Source organism: Melitaea cinxia, chromosome 6 (genome assembly GCF_905220565.1).
Source record: "Melitaea cinxia chromosome 6, ilMelCinx1.1, whole genome shotgun sequence".
Classification (NCBI taxonomy): Eukaryota; Metazoa; Arthropoda; class Insecta; order Lepidoptera; family Nymphalidae; genus Melitaea; species Melitaea cinxia.
Genome location: NC_059399.1, coordinates 5831937 through 5856958, shown reverse-complemented (window position 1 = coordinate 5856958; position 25022 = coordinate 5831937). Strand labels below are relative to the sequence as shown.

Below are 25022 nucleotides of genomic sequence, written 5' to 3'. Positions count from 1 at the left end.
TCATTTATGTTAATATAAACACTTGAAACGTTAGTTAATGCCGGGATATTACTGTCTAGGGCTTGATTTGTATATCCCGATGAGGAAGAGGGTTGAATAAAAGTTGAATAAAAAAACTCTGAAAATAGATTAGCAATAGAAGTCCCATCTGTTGCAACCATGCTGCCGTATTTCATGGTATTCGGCATGTTATGTGATTTATATCGTGATTTTACAAACGTCCAAAAATATTTAGGGTTGTCTTTAATTGATTTTTCAACACATGATATATAATTAAGATAACACTCTGATTCAAGGTGATTAACTCTTTTTTTGAGTAGCTTATAAGTGAGAAAGTCCGAAAGGTTACCATAGTTTTTAAACTTTTTATAATATTTATACTTTTCTTTTATACATTTTTTTAAGGACGGTGAATACCAAACAGGATATTTATTTTCTCGACAAATTTTAGAGGGTATATATAAATCTATTATTTTATTTATGAGTGAGTAAAAAATATCGACAGCAGATTCAATATCTCTGTTTAAAAATTCTTCATGCCAATTAATAGTATCTATTTGACGGTTTATTAATTCGTAATTCCCCTTGTGAAAAATACGTTTTAACCTTGATTCTGGCTTAAGGCATACATTAAGATGGGATTTTAAACTAATAATAAGGGCTTTGTGATGCGGATCGAGAGGAACCAATGGATCAAAACATTCAGTAACATCGACGGTGGTATTAGATAATACTAGGTCTAAAATTTTACCGTGACTGTTCAGAACACCATTAAACTGGCTAAAGTCAAATGTACAAAGTTCATCAATTAATATATGTTCATCAGGGCTAGTCACATTACTCGCCGTAAATGAACCGTCATTGCTATATACCCAAGTTATACCACTCAAATTATAATCTCCGACGATCAAAAAAATGTCATTAGGTCGATTCAATATACATCTACCGAGCATACTTAAATGATTCTGTAGTTGATCTGAAAAAGTCAACCCCATTTTCTGTTGACACAAATAAATAACGCATAAGTTTAGTTTTACAGACCTATTACTATTATTACATTTAATTAGTAAAGATAACCACATGTCTTCTGCGGTAGAATTAAATTGAAACTGCGAGGTAGCATGAAAATTCTTCTTTACGGCAATTAACACACCGCCACCGCGACTTTGTTTAGTGAAGTCGTAATTCCTATCTCGCCGCCATACAATATATCTAGCATCAAACAATTCTGAGTCACACACACCATCCAATAACCATGTCTCCGTTAAAATGATTACGTCATATGAATTAAGGCATACATTTCTATAGAAAATTGAAGTCTTGGATCGCAGTCCCCTGACGTTCTGATAGTAAATGTTCACATTATATTTACTTACAAAATTTCTACTATAAGAATCCATTGCTAAGTTTCAAATTCATTTTTAAAATAACTACAAAGTAAAAATAATAATCAAAAGTATAAATCCAGAATAATATTAAGTTATAGCTATAATTGATTAATAATACCGTCAAAACATTCAAAGGACTGCGAATGAGCGAAGCACACGACAGGTTGTGAAAATAATAATGAGAACTAGTCGTACGGGTGCAACAAGGAAAGAATAAGCTATTAGACAACGCGTACAATGCAATCCTATGGAGGCAAAGCGAGAGCGATACAATTTTGTTATTTGCTGTGCGTAGTTGAATGGTATCGTAAAGTAAACAATAGCAAAGCGATTCAGGTGGAAGTGGCAATCCAGACGTTACAAACATTTTATAAAACTCACTCAAATTAATAATTTCAAAACTACGGATGAGTTTGAAAGCAAAAGTATTAAAGCCAATAATAATCAAAAAATTAAATCGCACCAACATTATAAGCAATGAAGCGGGTAAAGTGTAACAGGCTAAACAAACTTGTTTAAATCACTCAACTTATTAACTATAAACACTCCAGAGTTATCATTTTTTCTTACATGAATTTTGCCGAATTTAACCCACACGTAAGCATATTTTTTCTCTTTTGCAGTTTGTTTGACCTTATTTAACAATTGTTTGGACTCAGAATTCAAATGATCATTCACAAATACGCGTTGCTGTGACCCATGAAAACCCAAATCTTCAGCTTTCAACAGTTTATGATTGCGCGCTGCCGATATAAAATCCTCCTTGATGTATCGATTTAAAAAGCATATCACTATTGCCTTCTCCTTTGAGTTGTACGTAGGCACTCTTGAGATATTATTTATCTGAGTTTTTGGAAAGCTATATCCGATCTCCCTACAGATGGCTTCAGCAATTTGGAATAAATTTTCATCTTTCCTTGATGGCACGCCCTTAATCTCCACATTATTCAGTCGTGATCTTTGCTCAGAATTTGACAGCTGAGAATTTAGATTGTTAATTTTATCTTCAGCAGCAGACAATCTACCCTCCAAATCTACGACTTTTTTGTCTATATCAGCAGACTTCACTTTAAGGTCATCAATTAATCCAGCCGAAAAGTTGCACGACTTTTTTAAATCGGCAATGTCTGCTTTCATGGATTTGATTTCTTCCACCAAGTTCGGAAGATAATCCAATTTGTCCTTGATTTCATGGAATTCCGCCATCTGTAGCTTGATCTCCCGAATCTCATGCAAAATAGTGGCTGATGAAGCTGGTTCAATAGGACTAAGAGGAGCTGAACTAGCGGTTCTGCAGGAGCGGTTCTGATGGAAACCTATCTACAGCAGCTGAGAGCGGCAACCACAAAAATCTCCACTCACCATCTTATAGTGGCAGGTGACGTGAATGCCTGGAGTCACTGGTGGGGCAGCAGCTCCGAAAATCATCGAGGAGCACAATTCCACGGATTTATAACCGAGATGGACCTCCATATTCACAATGTAGGCAATATCCCTACATTCGAGACCTATAGAGGCGGCAAGCTTTACTCGAGCTGTGTGGACGTGACTCTGACCAGTCAGTCCCTTCTTGCAGCAATGGAGAACTGGAGGGTGGAAAGAGATCTGATTACGTCTGATCACAACGCCATCACGTTCAACCTGCGTACCGAGGGACCTCTAAAACCGCTAGAACCAATCTCGACTCGCAGATACAACACCAGTAAGGCGAGATGGACAGATTTCACCACAAACTTGAAGTCCGAGCTTGCAGAAGAAAACATAACTCAGAGTTGCGTCTCTAAGGTCCTGGACAAAGAAGAACTGGAGGATATCATCAATAACTATGTCTCCGCGATCCATCGCACTTGCGAGAAAACTATCCCGAAGATAAAGCCGTGGAAAGGCGACCCCAGACCACCATGGTGGTCTGCTGAGCTTAACTCCCTGAAAAGGGAAGCAAAAAAATACAAACGTCGCATAAAAAATGCTGCACCCAGCCGAAGGGCTTACGTTGTAGAAGAATACATACTGGCTAGGGATAAATACAAACTAGCGGCAAGCGAAGCAGCCACCCAAAGCTGGAAGGAGTTCTGTACGGCACAAGACCGTGAAAGCGTATGGGACGGTATTTACAGAGTCATCAGGAAAACATCTCGCAGAAACGAAGACACATTGCTAAGGAGCGAGGTCGGCGAAACACTTTCACCGGATCAATCGGCTGAACTCCGAGCAAACACGTTCTACCCGATGGACTCTGTGACAACCGAAACTGCCTATCACAAACAGGTCAGAGAGGCCGTAGAATACAGAACTCCTGCGGAGCTACAAGACCTTTCAGATGATGATCCACCTTTTACAGCTGCCGAGCTGGAACAAGTTCTCTTGAACCAAAATCCAAAGAAAGCTCCAGGTCCGGATGGACTAACATCTGACATATGCAGGGTGGCAATAAACTGCGATGTGGGGTTGTTTTTAGCATTGGCAAATAAATGTCTATCGCTGTCTCACTTCCCCAAGCAGTGGAAAGTCGCCCACGTATGCATTCTCCGCAAACCAGCCAAGGAAGACTACACCCACCCGAAGTCCTACAGACCTATCGGACTCCTGTCGATACTCGGAAAGACAGTCGAGAAAATGTTAATAGGTAGACTTCAGTGGAGACTATTCCCTACGCTGCACCGCAGCCAGTATGGATTCATGCCACAAAAGGGAACGGAGGACGCCCTCTACGACTTAGTCGGGCATATCAGGAGGGAAATTAAATTAAAAAAGATAGTACTTCTGGTATCGCTCGATATAGAGGGCGCCTTCGACAACGCATGGTGGCCAGCTCTCAAGAAACAGCTAGTAGAAAAACATTGCCCGAGGAACCTATACGCCTTGGTCGACTCATATCTGAAGGACCGAAGAGTCATAGTAAACTATGCCAGAGCATCCTGTGAGAGGGAAACCACGAAGGGATGTGTCCAGGGATCCATAGGTGGACCGACCTTCTGGAACCTTATCCTGGATTCGCTTCTGAGAGAGGTACAAAGCATGGGAGTGTACTGCCAAGCCTTTGCGGACGATGTGGTCCTCGTTTTCTCGAGCCAGAAAACCAGCAACCTGCAAGCTTCGGCTGAAACCACCTTAGCGGCCGTACAGGACTGGGGTAAACGTAATAAATTGAACTTCGCACCGCATAAAACCAATGCGATGGTAATGACCAAGAAGCTAAAATACGATACCCCCATAGTCCACATGTCCGGCACTCAGTTGAGGCTTGTAGAAGAAATAAAACTGCTGGGGCTCATTTTGGACTCAAAGCTCACATTCAATGCGCATGTGGCCGCCGTATGCAAGAAAGCGGCTAACATTTATAAACATTTAGCGCGCGCGGCGAAGGTGTCTTGGGGTCTAAACGGAGAAATAGTCCGAACCATATACGTGGCGGTGATAGAGCCCATCGTCCTGTATGCGGCAAGCGCGTGGTCCTCAGCAGCAGAGAAGTTGTCTGTAAGAAAGCAACTAGACTCACTGCAAAGAGGCTTCGCACAGAAAATATGCAAAGCGTACAGAACGGTGTCTCTGACATCGGCACTCGTCCTCTCAGGCCTGCTCCCACTCGACCTTCGGATCCGAGAAGCGGCCATGCTGTTTAAAATTAAGAAAGGCCACTGCGAGGACCTTCTGCCACCGGGCAGAGAGCTGGAGCGCAAGGTGGGTCCGATGCAAAACCCCCATCCATCTCTACTCATGCCAACTGAGTATGAGCGCTTGGAGAGTCTGAACCTGAAGACCTCGAAAAACACCACATCGTCGGCTCATACATCTACACCGACGGTAGCAAAATAGAGGGCAAAGTAGGAGCAGCCCTAACGTGGTGGGATCAAGGCAAGGAAGTAAGATACTCCACGTTCCGGCTTGAACCGCATAACACCGTTTTCCAATCGGAGATGTACGCACTCTTCCGAGCCGTGGACATGGCGAGGAAATCGAAAAAAAGCTCTATTAACATCTTGAGCGACTCTAGATCGTCACTTGATTTACTAAGGAGTCCTTCGGTAACCCACCCTCTGGCCATTGAGATGAAGAGTCGCATCAGGCAAATCCGAGAAGACAATAGAACGGTGCGGTTCTTTTGGTTGAAGGCCCACGTAGGTACACCGGGAAATGAAAGAGCGGACGAACTGGCTAAAAAGGCGGCCCTAACGAAAAAGACGGCACCCGACTACGACAAAGTTCCAGTGTCGTATGTCAGAAGGCGGATACGTGAAGAGACTGTCGAGTTGTGGCAAGAAAGATACAATTCTTCGGTAACTGGCTCGGTCACGAAAATCTTTCTACCAGACGTAAAGACCGCTTACAAGCTGGTAAGAAAATCGGCACTAACACCTGTCGACACACAAGTACTGACCGGTCACGGAGGATTTGCGGCGTATCTACACAGATTCCACCTTAGGGACAGCCCTTCGTGTATCTGCGACTCAAACTGTCAGGAGACAGTTCTGCACATTCTGCTGGAATGTCCGAGGTTCGGCAGAGAAAGGCTGGCTCTGGAACTCAAACTCCAGACAAAACTAGACCAGACCTCGCTCCGCACCATCTTGGAAAATGAACCGGGCAGAACGTCTTTCCTGACATTTGCGAGAAAAGCCGCTTCCTTGGCTGCAAAAAGAAATAGCACGACCGCTCTACCACAGGCTGCACTCATACCACATAGTGCCAGTACCGTCACAACAACTACCAACACAAACACAAACACAATTACACAGACACCGACACACGTTCAGGTCCGTGTCCCATATACCGTTTACCAGCCTGGGGCAACTGCTTCTCAGCCCCTGAATACCCAAACGCTGCGTGGCCAAATAACACAGACCACACCGTCTTCTCTGCAGAGTTTGTTCCAGAAGAGAGCCAATAAAAACGTACCTCCGCAACCTACTCACAGTAAAACACCAGTGGCCTTGTTCAAAGAATGGAAAGGAAGCGGTGAAGTGGGAATAAAGACCAGATGCGTGGCTCTGTTTATGGACAGCGAAGCGGAGAGAGTCGGAATGAGTTTTTGTCGCTCCGAAGGTCAGGATCGTCTGGTGGTCTCGCCGGGGCTTGCCCTGCTGATGACAGGTAGCACGCAAAACACAAGCATAAAGCGCTCTAAGATCGAGGCGCTTGCGCAAAAACCGAAGGACGACTTAATTTACCGTCTGGTGCGGTTGAAAAATAAAACAATCGTGCTTTTCGAGGAAGGAGAAAGGTCTGCCTTCGCGCAGTCAAGTTTGTGGCTACAGCGGCTGGACGAGGCCTCCGGTGGGGCCCCCGGAAGGATCAGTGTGGACTCAATGAGAGTCGGATATGACAAAGGCAACGTATCAGACAGGTACGGGTGTCTAAAGGCCTCACTGAACAACGAGGTCATTATATACGAAGACAGGGGGGAGGATCTAGGCTACCTAAAACCCAAGATCAGGACATCTAAACCCCCCGCATTGCCGGCTCTTGAAGAGCCCACACCCAGCGGATCGGAGCGCCTACAGAAACAGGTCGAGGCCCAAAAGGCTGAGTTAAGCAATCGGACAAAAGCCACACCGAAACCGAGCCTGATGTCGATGGCGAAGTTTATCCAATCGACGATCTCCCCAAAACGAGGCAAAAAACCGCCCCACTTGTCCCCCAATCAGGTCGATACAAGAGAGCGGCAAATTAAGGCGTTGGAAAGGTTCACCGAGGACGAAAGTTCGAAGCACCCGGAGGCGCCACCAACTGTTCGAACAAGAGCCGATATGGGGCAAGTAACACCACCAAAACTTCGACCAGCGTCCACACCGTCTGAACACGCGCAAAATGCCCTTACCGAGTTCCTGGCCATAACAAAGGCAAACCGAGAGGTGAACCTGGCCACATGCAATAAGATCATGCAGACCTACCAGTACAACAACCTAAAGTTACTGGAGGTGGAACTCGAAGAAGCCGAAGCAGCCATTTACAACAACGACACTCGACAGATACTCAAAGGAAATATGTCGGGGAGGTATATGGCTGCATATAACATCACAGCAGGCTTCGTGAGCGCGTTCGAGTCTGAGGGGCAGGAACAAGAGCCTCAGATGTTCAATACACCACCAGGGGACCCGGTGGTGGTAGTGGCCAGATGCACGAGAGTAATGCTGGATGATCGGATACTCCGGATGGCTCAAACCATCACGGGGGACCGTGACGCCGATGATTCTTCCGTGGTCTGGGGGCTACCTTCACTGGAATGGATAAATGGGGTTCCAGGATGTGGCAAGACAACTCGCATAGTCGGGGAATTCGATGAGGACGAGGAAGTCGTCATTACGACCACAGTCGAGGCTGCCAAAGAACTTAAGGAGAAGCTGGCACGCCGCTATGGCGTTAAAGCCAAATCTAAGGTGCGCACTATGGCCTCCGTACTGGTCAATGGTTTTCGAGGGGGCGCAAAAATCAGCCGTCTTACGGTAGATGAAGCCCTCATGAACCACTTCGGGGCCATAGTGATGGCAGCCCGACTATCAGGGGCTAAGAAGGTGGTCCTCATCGGAGATATTAACCAGCTGCCGTACATCGACAGGGAAAACCTGTTCAAGATGCGGTACAGCAGACCAACCCTGATAACAGGCATATCGTGGGAGCTGTCTTGTACGCACCGAAACCCCAAGGATGTCGCCTTCGCCATCAGCGAGGTCTACAAAGATATTTATAGCTCAAGCCCAATAATCCGTTCCCTGCGCGTGGAAAGCTTCACGGGCGCGCAAATCTCTGCAAAACAGAACTGGACCCTATACCTGGTCTTCACGCAGGAAGAGAAGAAGTTGCTGGTGGACCAGGGATACGGGAAAGGGGAGGGGTCGCGTGTCTTGACTATCCACGAGGCGCAGGGCCAGACGAGTGAGAGTGTCATCGTCATCCAGACGAGGTGTGGGAGGCTGCGAATACATGACAGCGTTTCGCACGCGATAGTCGCGGTGACTAGACACACCAAGGCCTGTGTCTACTACACCGACTACAGAGATGACGCGATCTGTCGTTTCGTCGGGAGGGCGGCGGAGGCTACGGAAAAAGACATCCTCGAGCATAGTCTCAAGATGGCGATTCATAATAGAGACACCGCCGTCGTTGAGAGTATTCTCGAGATGTCAAAATAAAATTCGAATAGGTTGCTTTGCTTGGGAGGAGTAAGTTTGGTAGTAATATAGACAATATTAAAAAATATATTTCTAAGAAAACGATTATTACGCATGTAAATAATGTAAGATTTAGCTAGATATAAGTATAGTATTATAAGGAAATAATAATAATACAAAAAAAAAAAAAAAAAAATGTTGTACCATAGATTAGATTAAGAACCGGTCGGTGGACTCACGTCTCTTTTGGAGACATTAAAAACAAACATAGTCTGACTTGAACAGCGATGTTGTTGACTAACGCCTACCTTGAAATAGAGAAAAAAATAAAAATAAAAATTTGCATATATTAGAGTAAAAAAGGACATGGGTTCATAAGCCCGTGGATGTATAAGACTTGTTAAAAAAAAAAAAAAAAAAAAAAAAAAAAGCGGTTCTGCAGGACGGACATCTCCAAGCTGATCGGCGGTCCGTGCCCAATCTTCTCCAGCCAGCCTCAGTCAAGCCCGCACAACCGAAGTCCAACTGTTTCCCACACGCGGAGCATTGAACGCCGTCGGAGAATTGGTTGTTACAAATTGTACATCTGCCCATAGTGAACTGTGCAAATATTAATATCACTGCTTGAGGTGAGAAAAAGGTTTGCGATCCCTGAGATTCTCAGAAAACGACGTACGTGTTGGTCAGCTGTCCGAATGAGACTGATTCAGAGTCCCTGGCCATTTTAATTTGACGCATCATAAATTAAGAGAAAAAAGTAAAAGTAGTAGTAGTATGTATAAAGAGTCATTCAAGTATTACGTAAGCAGAATTTCACTAATTTTTAACCTTCTCCTCCCCCTTGTCAGCGAAAGTCACCAAAAACCTACCTTTTACCCATATGCTTGCCTAAACATTGGTATGTTTATTTTTAAACCCTTTCAGGTTTTTTTATTATTATTGAAGTGAGTTCATTGCACGATTATTCGAAAAAAGTGTTAAAATTCATAATTGCATTCAAATATTCTTGACATATAAACGAATTATATTTTTTTTCCATTTAAAATTTGATAAATTCAAATTCATTGTTTTCTGTGCATGGCACTTGAATTCGTGACTCAAGTTTGCAATGATATTGTGTGTGCGCTCACTTTCATTTTCTTTCGGGATATCGACATCGTTCTCTTCGAACCATTTAACTTAATATTGGTGTTCGTGTGGAGTTTGTATTATGCACATCAATTCCCTAGAACAACGAGTAGCCACTCGTATAGGTCTATTATTACTTTTGTTTCTATGTAGCCGTATTGAATTATATTAAAAAGTGATAAACTATTTAAAAAAAGTAATAAATAAATATTACTAATCACCATCTAGAGCCATTATCAAAAGTAAACAAAAACGACCTGCCTTCGGTGCTTGCGTACTTAATACTAGAATGATCCCTTAGGGGTGTGATGTTTTACCAAATTATCGATTATTTTTAGTAAATTATCCATTGTCGTAAAATCAATTAATTTTTCACATCTCTAGTAAGTATTGTCACCTTGCACCGCCCCTCGCATAATGCCGCTCTGGGCCATGGCCCTTTTGGCCCTTGGGTAAATACGCTTATGAGGAGACTACATCAGAACGCTTATAAGTGTGACTAAATATTTAGCAGAGCGAATACAGAATATTTTAATATTGTACGATTCAGAGTTCTCTGGATACATTTATATTTTAGAATGTGCGTTTTCACTCGTATTCAAGATATAACCAACGTTGCTAAAAACAAGTAAGTCAGTCTTACGAGATACAATAGAAATTGCTCGTTAGTGACGTATTTTAACCGAATTCAAAAAAAGGAGGAGATTCTCCATTATTGTATTTTTTAATGTATGTTACCTGAGAACTTTTGACTGATTGGACCGACTTTGATGATTTTTTTTTAATCAAAAGTTGGTGTGTGTCGTGTGATTTCATTTAAATTTAATTGAAATCTAACAAAGTACTTTTCAAGTTATATCTAATAATGCGTATTTACTTGGATATTTTTTCGAAATGCGTTGTATTATACCTCAAAACCTTTTACCAGATGAACCCATTTTGATGATTTTTACTTTGTTTGAAAGCTGATGCTCCATTGCTGATGTCCCATTTAAATTTGATTGAGACCTAATGACTGCTTTTTGAGTAATCTTTGATAACCGGCATTTGACTATTTTTTCGTCTATCTGCGTCGTATTACTTGTCGATGTAATTGAAGTCACTTTTTTTTTGTTTGTGAGCAAACATAATTTTACGTGTCGAATCGATGGCGTAGTTTAGAGTAAGGTAGTGAAAATATAGAACACCTTAACACATGCGTTTAATTTTCGTTTTATAATTTAATTTATAGATACTACTGCAAATAATTTAATATTTCGTTTCAGTATAAATTATTAATAATGATTATAATTTACGTCATTTTTTCGTTGATATTAAAAGATATGTTTCATCACTTTAATATTATCTTTATAAAAGAGAAGTGGACTTGAGCAACCAAGCGCTAACATATGTTTTATTATTTTTCTTAACCAGCACAGACATTAATTAATTTTTATCTTTTAACCCATAAGAAAATATTATGGTCTAAGAAATGAAAAACCACATACTCGTATCATCTGTAGATTAAATGAAGAGGAACATAAAGGAAACGTGGGCTCATGTTACGAGATATCAAAGTTACTGAGAAATACAACAAGATTTGAGGTAAAGAAATATTTTATTTATATGTTTAATGATATATCTCTATGTAATTCTTATTATTTGTTACGTTTAATTACAGTTACTTCTGTGAGTATTTTTTTGTTGGTAAAAGAATATGAAATAACAAGCTTTTATTAAATATACTAACATTATACGTTGATAATAAAAGTTTTAAGGGAAATTTTATTATTTTTAGCACATTAAAAATATTTTTTATATAGCTTTTTCTTTAATTTATTTTTACTTTTTTGCTATCGCTTGACAGATTTATCAGTCTGGTATTATAGGGAAATCTTTTCATTTGATACCCATAATGTAGGAAAACATAAAAACTTAGTCTGCCTTCTTTTCGTTCGAATCTTTGACAACTATTTATTGTATCATCCGAAGTATCTGGTATATCTAGGGTGGCTGGGCATAGGCCTCATTCAATGTGTAGGAGAAGAGTACACTGGATTTTTTTTTACAAATACAAAATATCCACCCTGAGCGGAAATCGTACTCGTGACCGCTGGTGTTTAGGCGCTTACACTACACCAGAGTGGTTATCAAGAATGCATGGAAAGTATTTATTATTAAAGAAAAATATGTCTATTTTTGAAATGTAACAACCTTCTAGAATATACTTTTCTTTGTGAAAATCTTAATTTATCTCAAGCTGTCCTTCTGAGTCGAATGAGCTCTTGCTCTTAAGGTATCTCCTGGCAAAAAGAAAACACAAGCATTAAGTTGCTAACCTTAGAAACAGACGTTTTTTTTTGTATGTTGTAGACATATACTTATGGATGCAGTTCCCGTAGAGCTCCGAAGCTCTCCATGAGGTGACAGAATAAATGCCTACATATAGCATTTTGGTAACTACGATGGTTGTTACTGAACATTAAAATCACTATTATGTTGTTAGGTTTTACATTTGTATACTTCACAAGAAAATCTCCTTCCTATTTTCACTAAGTCGCATGAAATGGCATAAGGTTATGTCATTTAGTGGGTTGTACAATCCAATCACGTAGTAGAGAAGTAAAGCCGAAGAAAGTTTTCGGTTATTCATCATCCTGTTACGGCTTTGCCTACTGTAGACTTAGATGTAAGAAGGCCATTAACTATTTTAGTCTTAAGCCAGAGTAGATACTATAAGCTGCTCATCCTTACATAATTTTAAAACAAAAAATTAGGGATATAGATCGCGGTTGCGTTAGCGTTAGCGTTAGGTGCGAAAATAATCTTTAAGCTCTGCGTTGCCAATTTTAACATCATAGAATCTTGTTATTTACCGAGCGATAAATCTCCACTAATATAATAAATGTGAATGAAAGATTGTTACACTTTCACGCGAAAACTACTTAACCGATCAACATAAAACTTTGTACATATATTTTTGTAGGTATTAGAAGAAACATAAGATACTTTTGCTTAAAAAAATTCAATGCTAGCGAAGCCGCGGGTAAAAGCTAGTAAGTAATAAAATTAATCAAAGATATTTTTTTTAGTAATATATATACTAGCAACCCAACCCGGCTTCGCACGGTTGCACAAAACTATTAGTGTTACTCTACTATAATATATTCCATGTATTATACATATAAACCTTCCTCTGAAATTACCCTATTTACTTAAGAAAACCGCATCAAAATCCGTTGCGTAATTTTAAAGATCTAATCATACAGACTGCGGGGAAGCGACTTTGTTCTATACTATGTAATGATACGATTTTGTTCAACACCTTGGTTATTTCGTCTCACCATCTTTGAAGCTTTAAAAGAACATATACCAACTTACCAAAGTTTTAGATAAAATAGACGAATTGCGGTCTAAGTCTATTTTCTGAATTGTTATTGAGCTACTACTACAAATTAATGTGAACAAAGGAAATGTAAAAAATGCTGTAAAAGCACTAAAAATAGAAAATTTTTATTTATATGCAGCTACACAAGTTTAATTTGTTATTTAACTAGTTGAAAGGTGAAAAGGGCGGAAATATTAGAAAAGACGCGAATTTGCTTGCTCTGTATTTATTTACTTAAATTAGTTATTTTCGTTTTTTTTTTTTTTTTCGTGAATATGGTAAATTGAGATCCTTAGCTTTCGTAAAATTTTCCATAGTGGAAGGACATAACCTCAGTTGCTTATAACGGCGACGAATTGATTGATTTGGATCTTCTTCAATGCACTCTTTCTTAGTACTATCTTCAATCTACTCTTCTTTAGTGCGCAACTATTCGGCGTCTAATGGGATGCATTATCATTAAGAATAAACGTAGTCCAAAAATGATCCATATTGTAGCTAGGTTATCAGCAAAGACGGTCTAATAACTCGTTTTAGCTGTTAAAAAGCGTATGTTGACCATTCATGTCATGTACATGTCCAAGGAGAAATTTGCACGTTGAGCCAGTTTATCCTGCTTTCTGCTACGAAAATTATGGATTTAATTCCTGTCCCGAGTCTGGGTGTAATATATGTTCTTAGATATTTAAATAACATACATTATTTAAATGTATCAAAAAAATGTAATTGTATCTTTTGGCTCTTACCTGCGAAAAGTATTAAGTTGCTTTTCTTAGGAACAGAATTTCTTTTAAATCTACTTACTTTAAGAAACGGTCTTTACCCGAACTGAAATACTTAAAAATCGTTAGGTACGCATAGATTTATATATTTAAATTATGAAAAATTCATCAAATAATGTTTCTTTTCCAACTTTCGATTAATTAATGTTATGAAAAACCAAACGCTAAATACTGATTTAATAAAATATTTAAAACATTTTACAGAGATGGTGTATCTACATAATTTGAATTTCAGTAGCTAGTATTTATGCTATTTGAAATATTAAACTTGTTACAACAATTGTTTTTATAAACAAATAACAATTAAAAATAACTGATCTTCTTCTACCGAATTAAAGTTTAATCTAGATAATTTTATTTATGAGTTTAATCAAATGAAAATCGCAATGTTAATTATTAATCGCATTCGCAGACTTGGTATGTTAATAAATAATTTAATTGATTTTCATTTGCAAAAAAAAATACTTCATTTTTAGTACAATTCCACATAAAATACAAGAAATAAATAGAAGAAATGGAATATGGGTTCTTATATCTTACACATTATTGATGTTTTTGATATGGCCTGCGATCGCAGATTTGCTTCTTTTCAGGGCAAATATTTATAATATTACAAAAATTTCTTTTTGGTTTAACATTCTGTTCTTATGAATCTTCTTATCCTATCTCGGCGAGCACGTTAAACTTTCGGTCACGAATTCTATCACAGATACTTTATAGCGAAGAGTAACGATTACTCTTGTTAAGGAAATTATCAATATTTTCAGTTGAGCAATGCATAGAAATATGGAAAAAGAGGTCTTTACCCAATAATGGATTTAGTTCAGAAAAAAATCTATAATACCTATTGTCGATTAAAGTTTTTGAAGTCAGTATTACTAATAAAGCTTAGAAACATATTTGTAAAAGGATAATTTCAAATTCTAATAAATTTAGGATATATATTGTATATTATTACATCAAAGAAATTCCTCTACAAACCATTCTTAATAAGTAATTTTAGTAAATCGAGAACCAGTGTACGAATGTCGTTGTAGCAGAAACGAAAATACTCAGTTATTTTTCGTAGAAACAGCAGACGAAATAAACCCGAATTTATGAAATAATACCCCGTTCGTTCAAACAACAATGCGAACCACGTGAATATTGCTTCTCTGTTAAGATTTTATTAAATATCGCTTTTATTTGAAATTTTTTTAAGTCTTGTTTGAATAAGTGGTGACGACAATTGGAGCATGTTGGCATCTTCTCAGAGGCAATATCAATTTCATGTATAGTAAAAAATATATTATACCATTTACAGTGGTATTTAAAGAATATTAAACTTGATACATCATTAGACAGATAAGACAAATTAAATATATAAGTAGTGGAGGGTCCTTTTTTTAGTCCCCAACATTTATTATAACAAACTAATACTTTTTATGTCTGGGTTGTCTAGAAGAAATGGCTAATTAGTCATAAGCCCGCCCGTTGTACTTCACTGTCTGTAACTATCTTTCAGCTTTGTTTGTAATATATTTGTGGTGTACAATAAAAATAAAATAAATAAATAAAAATAAATTACTTAAATTTTATTGAATAATGAAACACTAATACAGGAAATAAAAATAAATATTCTGAAAAAAAACATTCAGGGATTTTCTTCATTAGTAAAATGTTTTTTTTTTTTTTTTTTTTTGACAACAATCAACTGAATTAATAAAGTAATTTTGTGCATTTATGACAAATACAGCAAATAACAGTTTGACAAAAATATTTACGAGTGTATATTTCTATTTGTATTGATTCGTATTTTTACATTCTACGAGACATTGCCGAAATCGTCTGTGCTCCTTAACCACCATTGAAAGCCATTAACACAAGAAGAAGAAGATTTATATCGATAATAAAACTAATATAAACATAAATAAATCTTTATAACATTTGTTGTACATGAAAAGTGTATATTAGCGATCGCAAATAAGTAACGAACTTGATTCAAACTTCTCCGTTACCCGAGGCAAACTCTCGTTAAATTTGAATCGAGGTACTTATATCCTTTAAGATGCAAGCGAGTTATTGCGTGATATAAGTTCCGATACAAGCCATACTTTTGTGTATATATATATATAGTTTTAGTATAAAAGTATAATTTTTTGTAAATTTAAAGTATAATTGGATATAAAACAAATATTCTATTTCAAAATGATTGCCTTAATTCCAAAAATAAATTATTTTCATTTGTCTCAAAAGAGTTTCGTTTCAGTATCTATCCAAATAATTTGTGTAAAATTTTAAAGGTAGAGCCATTTTCCTCCAGCGTAGGGTAAGACAGGGAGATGTAATATCAGTGAAATTGTTTACCACTGTGCTGGAGGATATCTTTAAGACCTTGGATTGTGGGGGACGAGACATCAACGTCAACAGCGAATACATCTCTCGCCTTTATTTCGCCGACGATATCGTCATCTTGCGGCCTAAGCGAGACCTCCCGACGAAAAGGAAGTTTATGTTTAACCACCAAGTCATACCGCGACCGGTATCGGTCAATTTTATTCTTCTCGAAATTGTTCAGGATTATGTCTACCTAGGTCACACCATTCAACTAGGCCGAAGCAACTTCGAGAAGGAAGCTGATAAGAGGATTCGGTTGTACTTAACGGTGTTTGACAGACTTCATCGAGTCTTCACCTCGATGATTCCGCAATGCTTGAAGACCAAAGTCTTCGAGCAATGCGTCCTACCTATTTTAACACACTGGGCCGAGATGTGGACACTGACGAGGGGTCTGGTCCACAAGTTTAAAGTCACTCAACGTGCAATGGGACGGGCTATGCTTGGCGTCTCTCTCAAAGATAAGATCAGAAATGAGACTATCCATGAGAGAACGAAAGTAACAAAATAAACAGAATTAGCAAGTCAGAGTGGCAGTGGGCTAGTCACCAGTGTCGCAGGACTGATGGCCGCTGGAGCAGACGTGTCCTGGAATGGAGCGTGTGGGCAAACGTAGTGTGGGACGCCCTTCAGCCCGCTGGATCAACGATCTACATAAGATTGCCGGTGGTGGCTGAATGTGGGATGAGGAAAACCGGAATGTTAAAATGCGCTAAAACGAAAAAAATAATTTTTTACTTTAGATCTTTTACTATCTACACAAGTAAATAAAACTGGAGTGTCTGTTTGTAATATTTAAATAACCGCTGTTTACGAAATGCATATGGATGTTGTAGCATATATTTTTAATAGCGCCTGATTTCGTTCCTGCTGATGTATAATAGCAGTTATGCATTAGCGTTGCTATTTACTTTTTCTAGGCGACTGATTTAATTTTGGAATACCCTCGTATTGTACTGCGTCGCGGTGCACCTTAGGGGGTAGTTGTGTCGCGACGCGCGGGGGGTTTGCTAGGGTATATAAGCCGCAGGGCGAGTGTTGCGGGGCCTCTTTTTTGGATTGGATTCTCTCGCCGTCTTGGGATCTAGTTGCGATTTGTTGTGGGTGAGTCGTTGTAGTTCTTAGGTAATAGCTTTGCTTTAGTGTAGTTGATTTTGTGAGTTTAAAAAAAAAATTAATTAAGTTTCTGTAGGATTTTTTTACTCTCTCTCTTGTTGTCTCGTGTTAGGAATTGTGGGTGACGCTCTAACCCAGCAAGCAATTTTTTAACACGTAGCACTGGCGCCCAACGAAAATTCTCTAATATTTGGAATTATTTGTTTGTCGGTGAATTATTTTGGTTATTTTATTTTGTAGGGTATCGCATTGGCACTCAATTTTTTTTTCTTTTTCTTATTCCTAGCAAGTGTTTTCTCTGGGTATGGAAAGGGTCTTGTTCTTGTGTCTTTGTGTGTTTTGTGTTTTGTGAATTGTGTTAAATTATTACTTTTCATTTTTATTAATTAAATTTGATTACTGTTTCGTTTAGGTTGTGTATTTATATTAGTATGTTTAAAAATTAAAGTGAATATTTAAAAGTTTTTATTATTAGTTTTTATTTTAATTTAAAAGATTTGTACGAGCGTAGTCACGGTTTTTACATTGTTAATCGTTCCTTGCTAAAAATTTTCAGTTACCTACTTTTTGTATTAATTATTTCTTGCTCAATAATTTTTGCCGTAACTAAATTTTTTTTACTACCCTCTATTAACGAATATTTTTGCTTACTTTGTACTTCTTTGTTACATTTTAACATTAATTTAAATCGAACTTTCTTTTTGTACTTTTTGTTTCGTTTAAATTTTATTATTGTGCTACGATGACTCACTTAATAAAATTCGTATCCCTGCCTAAGGCTGAGTTAGAATATGAGGTGGTTGTTCGGAATGAGGAGCCAGCTGCCACGGTTTTAGCTTTACGTAAACACATATTACAATTATCGGAATTGTTACCGTCAGAGGAGATTTTGGTCAGTCCGTTGGATATTATAACCGATTTGGGCGGTATTAGTGACACCTTGATAAAAGTGAAATCAATTATTAATTCTAATCCGAATTTTAATAGTTTATTGAGGGCAGGGAATTTGTTGGCTCATTTGTATCATAGGATTGGCAGATTGGATGAGGATGAGGTTAAGAAGAATAGGGACATTTACGATTTGTGTGTTGATCAATTTAATAATTATTGTGGGGTAGTTAATAAATTAAAATCGTCTAATAAATCTCCATTTCTTACAGTTTCTTCGTTATCATCTAGTAATCCCTTGAATGTAACGGTTCATTGTGATCATAACAGTTTAGGAGATTTAAGTAAAATTAAATTCGACGGTAAATCTTGCGTACGCACTTTTATACGCCGGGTTACGGAGCATTGTACTATTCATCGCATTGCGGATGACAAAGTTTTATCTTTTGCGTTGCAGCTGTTTGTTGGCGATGCTTTAAAATGGTATAGGAGTGTGTGTGCTGGGGTTTCAGATTGGCAAGTAGTTTTAGAATATTTGCGTAGGGACTTCGATAAACCAGATTTTGATTACAAATTATTAAGGGAAATTCAAAATAGAACACAGGGGGTGAATGAGTCTATTGTAATTTATTTGGCTGTTATGGATGAAATGTTTAACAGATTAACTACTCCTCCTGAGGAAAAATTTAAATTAGAAATTTTATTACACAACGTTAGACCTTGTTACGCAGGGATGTTAGCGTCATCAGATATAACGTCAATTGATCAGCTTAGGAATGTGTGTCGTAATTATGAAAATGTTCAAAGTAGACTTTTAGATTTTCACGAACCACAGAATGTCTCGGATGATTTAGTTGCACCTGATTTAGCTTATAATACTGGCGTTAAAAACGTTCTTAAAAGTTCATTTAAAAAATTTAATTATTCGAATAATTTTAATAATCAGGGGTATTTTAATAAAAATAATCGTTTTAATTCTAATCGTTCTGTTCCTTCAGCGCATAAATTCTCTCGTCAATTTTTGTCTCCTACCAACTCGTTTTACAATAATTCTCATACATCATTGCCGTCTCAGTGTAAACATTCTGTGTCTAGTAATAATAGCAATAGTAAAATTCAGCCGAGCATTAATTCCATCGGTGATCGCGCGTCGAATCGTACTGTTTATTGTCAACGTTGTAAATCGTTTTCTCACTCTTATGCCGATTGTTTTAAGGATCGGAATGTTGTGTTTTGTTTTGGTTGCGGAGAGCCTAATGTTAAGCGTCCCGATTGTGTTAAATGTAAATCGAAATATAATAATGGGGTTAAAGATTTAAAAAAACGAGTAAGTTGGAACCGAGTTAAAACTAGTAATAATATTAATTTTTCTAAATCTGATTGGGATTCTTGGCTTAAAACAATTTCAATTTATTTTTTATCGTATAAATTAAACTCGGTTCTGTGTAATGATAATTGTATTGAAAATAGGCCTTATGCTGTTATACATATAGATGACATTAAGTTGTCGGGTCTCTTAGACACTGGTGCGTCTATATCAATTTTGGGGGGAAATTTCTATAAGGATTTCTTACAACGAGGTTATACTCTTTTTAAAGATAATATTATTTCTGCGGTTGTGGCTAACGGGAACAAGTTGTTTTCTCTTGGTTACTTGTGTTTACCGGTTGCGTTCGAAGATCAACTTCATTTTATAAAATTTTTTGTTTTTCCGGAAATTAATTCAGATATCATTTTAGGCATTGACTTTTGGAAAATATTCAAAATTTGTCCGAAATATATTAATTCAGTTAGTTTTAAACAAGAATCTGTTTTGTGTAATAATTCAGATGGCGTCATTACGGGTTATGAACATTTAAATAGCGATCAGCGTTCAATTGTTGATAGCATTATTAATCAGTTTCATTCTGTTTCGTTTGAGCGTAAAGGTTTAGGGTTGACTACCGTGGTTGCTCATAGAATTGATACGGGGGATGCTGTTCCCATTAAGCAACGTTATTATCGGATGTCTCCTGAGAAACAACGAATTCTTTCGGAGGAGGTTGATAAGATGCTTGAGTTGGATGTCATCGAACCCTGTCAGAGTGAGTGGAGTTCTCCGGTACTTTTGGTTCCTAAGGGAAAGGATACGGGTAGCTATCGGTTATGTTTGGATAGTCGGAAACTGAATGCGGTAACCAAAAAGGATGCATATAGTTTGCCTTATATATCAGAAATTTTAGATAATCTTAGGGATGCTCATTATTTGTCAACAATCGATTTTTGTAGTGCCTTTTTTCAAACTCAGATTCAGGAATCGGATAGGGATAAAACTGCTTTTTATATTCCGTCACGTGGTACATTCAGGTTTAAACGTATGGCGTTCGGTTTAACTAACGCACCTGCCACTCAACAGAGATTAGTAGATAAGTTGTTTGGAAACCGTTTCGGGGTTAAAGTTTGTTGTTATGTTGATGATTTAATAATTGCAACCGCGGATTTCAATGAACATGTTTCTATTTTATTACAAATATTGGAAATTTTAAAAGAATGTAATCTTACTATTAATTTTGATAAATGTCGTTTTTTTAGGAGTCAGTTGAAATATTTGGGGTATGTAATCGATAAACACGGGTTGCGTACGGACCCGGATAAGGTTTCTGCAATAGTTAATTTTCCCACTCCAACCAATGTTAAGGGCTTAAAACGTTTTTTAGGGACAGCGTCGTGGTATCGTCGTTTCATTAAGAATTTCAGTACCTTGGCGGCACCGTTAAATAAATTAACTTCTACTCGTAAGGGTGCACCTCCATTTAAATGGACGGAGGAGGCGGATTGTTCTTTTAGAAAGCTTAAGGAGTGTTTGGTCTCTGCTCCTGTTCTCAGGTGTCCTAATTATAACGAACCTTTTGAAGTTCACACGGATGCGAGTAGTTATGGGATTGGTGCGATGCTCTCTCAGACCTTTGAAGGGAAAGAACATCCTGTCGCATATATGAGTAGGTCATTTACCAAGCCGGAACAAAATTATGGTATTACGGAACGGGAAACATTGGCGGTTTTGACAGCGGTCGAACATTGGCGTTGTTATCTCGATAATGGTAAAAAATTTACAGTTTACACGGATCATAGTGCTCTTAAGTGGTTTTTATCATTGTCAAACCCGTCGGGGCGTTTGGCTCGGTGGAGTACTAGGTTATCAGAGTTTAACTTTGAGATTAAACATCGTAAGGGTTGTGATAATGTTATTCCGGACGCGTTGAGTCGTTCGCTTCCCGTGAGTAGTATATTTTCAATTTCAAATTATAAAGGTAATGATAAATGGTTTCTTAATATTTTCAATGGCTGCGCTAATGAGCCAGCATCGTTTCAAAATTATTGTATTAAAAATGATAAATTATTTAGATTGTCTAAAAATAAAAATTATTTAACATCGGAGTTTGATTGGAAGGAGGTGATTCCTATGGAACATCGTTCGGAATTAATATCAATTAATCATGATGTTCCCACTGCGGGTCATTTGGGTATGTTTAAAACTCTTAAAAGATTAAATTTAAAGTACTTTTGGCCGAAAATGTATAAAGATGTTTTAAATTATGTCAATAATTGTTCTAAGTGTCTAGAATATAAAGCTCAAAATCATTTGACATTAGGTGTCATGGATCGTCCTAAGAATTGTGTCCGTCCTTGGCAAGTTATTTCAATTGACATTATGGGTCCATTGCCTATTAGTAGAAAACAAAATAATTATATATTGGTTGTAACTTGTTGTTTTTCAAAATTTTGTTTAATTTTCCCTATGAAGCGCGCAACTTCCAAAGTAATAATTAAGTTAATTGAGGATAGTGTTTTCTTAGTTCATGGTATTCCACAGTCGGTAATATTGGATAATGGTACGCAATTCATTAGTAATGAGTGTATCAATTTTTTTAAAAGTTATAATGTTCCTAATGTTCATTTTACTCCACGTTATACTCCACAGGTTAATCCGGTTGAGAGATATAATCGTACTATTTTAACTTGTATTGCATCCTTTGTCGATGAGGATCATAGATCATGGGATAGGTACTTACCTCAAATTCAATTTGCAATTAACAGCGCGGTAAATGAAACTACCGGTTTCACTCCGTCCTTTTTAGTTTTCGGTAGGGAGTTAGTGTCGTGTGGTTCGCATTATTTGGACTCTGATAGTATAGAAAATATGATTTTTACCCCTCGTGACTGTTATGCGGAGAACGTAGGTCAGTTGGCGAGTATTTTCGATAAAGTTCAATTTCGGTTGTATGCCGCTCATTTAAAAAATACTTCAAGTTATAATTTGCGTCGTAGGACTGCGGAATTTAATGTTGGTGATCTTGTTTATAAGAAAACTTACTTCTTGAGTGATAAAGATAAATACTTTTCTAAGAAATTAGCGCCTAAATTTATCAAATGTCGAATTGTTGGTAAAAGATCTCCTCTTGTATACGTATTACAGGATATGAATGGTAAAGATCTTGGGGTTTGGCATATTAAAGATTTGAAGTTAACAGGAAGTTCTGGTAGTAAGGGTAATTGATATTGTATTTTCTTTTTGTTTTAAATCTATATTACGTATTCCATTTTTGAGACGGGTGATGATCTCATTTTTTTTATTTTGTGCTTATACAAGTACATGACTTATGATAGTTGTGTGTTGGGTACATCTCTAATGTACTTTTGGTGTTTATTTTTGTTGGGTTATTCCACTGAGCAATAACTTAATTTGTGTGTGTTGGGTGCATCTCTAACGACGTATCTACTCACTCAATTTTTTTTTGTTTAAAGCCTACGCCATAAGTTGTTGTTGTTGTGTTACAACTTAACTCTGGAACGGGTGGCGATTCCACATATTATTTTATTCTATCGAATATATATTCGATTCTAATTGTGTTATGCACATTCTAAAGCCTACATCAGGAATACGGTATTAAATATGGATTAAAAAAAAAAATGTTAAATTAAAAATTTTAAGTTGCTGCTGAGTGGTGCTCATTTATAGACCGTCACTCTGTGTGTCAGGGCGTTAATTGTCTAGGTCGGTTAACTCACATTGATAGTTGAATTTCAGGATGTTGTATGTTAGTGTCGTATGATTGGGTCGTAAGACAGTGTTGCAGTGAATTCAAAATTATATGTGGTGTTTTTGTAATTCGATTATCTCTTATGAGTAATCTATCAAATTTTTTTTTTCTCTTAGTTTGGAGTTAACTTTTATAATCCCTTCATGAGCTTACCAGATTCTCTCCTTACATTAGTTTTTTTTTTAGAATTTTGCCAGAGATGCAAAATTCTTCTCTGTCGGGGGGGGTATTGTAGCATATATTTTTAATAGCGCCTGATTTCGTTCCTGCTGATGTATAATAGCAGTTATGCATTAGCGTTGCTATTTACTTTTTCTAGGCGACTGATTTAATTTTGGAATACCCTCGTATTGTACTGCGTCGCGGTGCACCTTAGGGGGTAGTTGTGTCGCGACGCGCGGGGGGTTTGCTAGGGTATATAAGCCTCAGGGCGAGTGTTGCGGGGCCTCTTTTTTGGATTGGATTCTCTCGCCGTCTTGGGATCTAGTTGCGATTTGTTGTGGGTGAGTCGTTGTAGTTCTTAGGTAATAGCTTTGCTTTAGTGTAGTTGATTTTGTGAGTTTAAAAAAAAAAATTAATTAAGTTTCTGTAGGATTTTTTTACTCTCTCTCTTGTTGTCTCGTGTTAGGAATTGTGGGTGACGCTCTAACCCAGCAAGCAATTTTTTAACACGTAGCAATGTATACACATATACCAAAATGAGATTTTTCACAATTTTTGTCTGTCTGTCTGTCTGTCTATCTGTCTATTTGTTCCGGCTAATCTATGAAACGGCTAGACTGATTTAGACGGGACTTTCACTAGTAGATAGCTGATGTAGTAAGAAGTAACTTAGGCTACTTTTATTTTAGAAAATTATTTATTTTATAACTCTGCGAACTGAACAATAACTTTTTTTTTTAAATTTCACGCGGACGAAGTCTCGGGCAGAGCTAGTCTTATAAAGTCATTACATAATTTATATTATAGAAAAGCTTGTCGCGAGATTTGATTACTCGTATTTCCTTAGTTTAAAGTTTTAGTAGTTAAAATCAATCACATGAAATTATTTAATTTTCTTGTTTATCTGGACAAGTGAATGTCGCGACAAGCTTTTATATAAATTTTATTTTATTTTCATATAAATTATGTAATGACTTTATAACTAGATAGTAAAAGTTTTAAAGTAAAAGTTTATTCTTTTCGTTTTAGCGCATTCAAATAAAGGCTTGTTTTTTAAAAAGGTTTTTTACTTTTTAGTTATCGCTGGACTAAAATGGTTAGGCATAATACTTTATTCAAATTATTCTTAGCAAGCCCTTTCGTTTGATACCCACCCACCTTGTAGAAGTGCATTAAGAATAACTAGTTCGTCATCTTGGATATGCCGCCATGTTGGATTTAGAATGACGTCACAAAGTTAACTATGCATTATGATCCAAACTGAACTTGTTTACAAATTTTCAGCTCAATTGGTTAAGGATATCTGCTTAGAAATTGAATTGCAAGATTTCACCCGAACAAACAAACATACATACATACATACATACATACATTGCAAGTTAAATAATAGGTTTTAAAAGTTTCGCCCTTTCACATACTTAGCATCTTTTTTTACAAGCTTGTTCCATATAAAATAATAGCCAAATAAAGGTCAAATAGAACGCATTCATAACAAAATTTCATTCTCCAAATATCTCTCGCTTTTGGCTGGTTAAAAATACCATCTGTTTACGGAAAAGTTATCTAATTACAGCAAACAGCCTCAACTTTGAAGGAATAGCGTACAGTACGATCAAGTTTCCGTA

At 37.4% G+C, this 25022-nt stretch overlaps 1 protein-coding gene across 1 annotated transcript; it reads right to left on the bottom strand.

Annotated features, from left to right (window-relative positions):
- Positions 1-1889: 1889 nt before the first annotated feature.
- On the bottom strand, positions 1890-9194 carry LOC123654502. Its single transcript, XM_045590402.1, has 4 exons — positions 8930-9194; positions 2751-3029; positions 2457-2615; positions 1890-2414 (listed from the first exon to the last, which is right to left on the bottom strand). The coding sequence occupies exons 1-4, from the start codon at positions 9089-9091 to the stop codon at positions 1890-1892; spliced, it is 1125 nt and encodes a 374-aa protein (XP_045446358.1). The 5' UTR covers positions 9092-9194.
- Positions 9195-25022: the final 15828 nt, after the last annotated feature.

Coding starts and splice junctions, on each gene's coding strand:
- LOC123654502 (XM_045590402.1), bottom strand. CDS start 9,091: ATGGGCAGATGTACAATTTGTAACAACCAATTCTCCGACGGCGTTCAA. Junction 3,030..8,929: donor GATGTCCGTCCTGCAGAACC/GCTTTTTTTTTT, acceptor CTCGGTACGCAG/GTTGAACGTGATGGCGTTGT. Junction 2,415..2,456: donor GATTAATTGATGACCTTAAA/GTGAAGTCTGCT, acceptor GTAGATTTGGAG/GGTAGATTGTCTGCTGCTGA.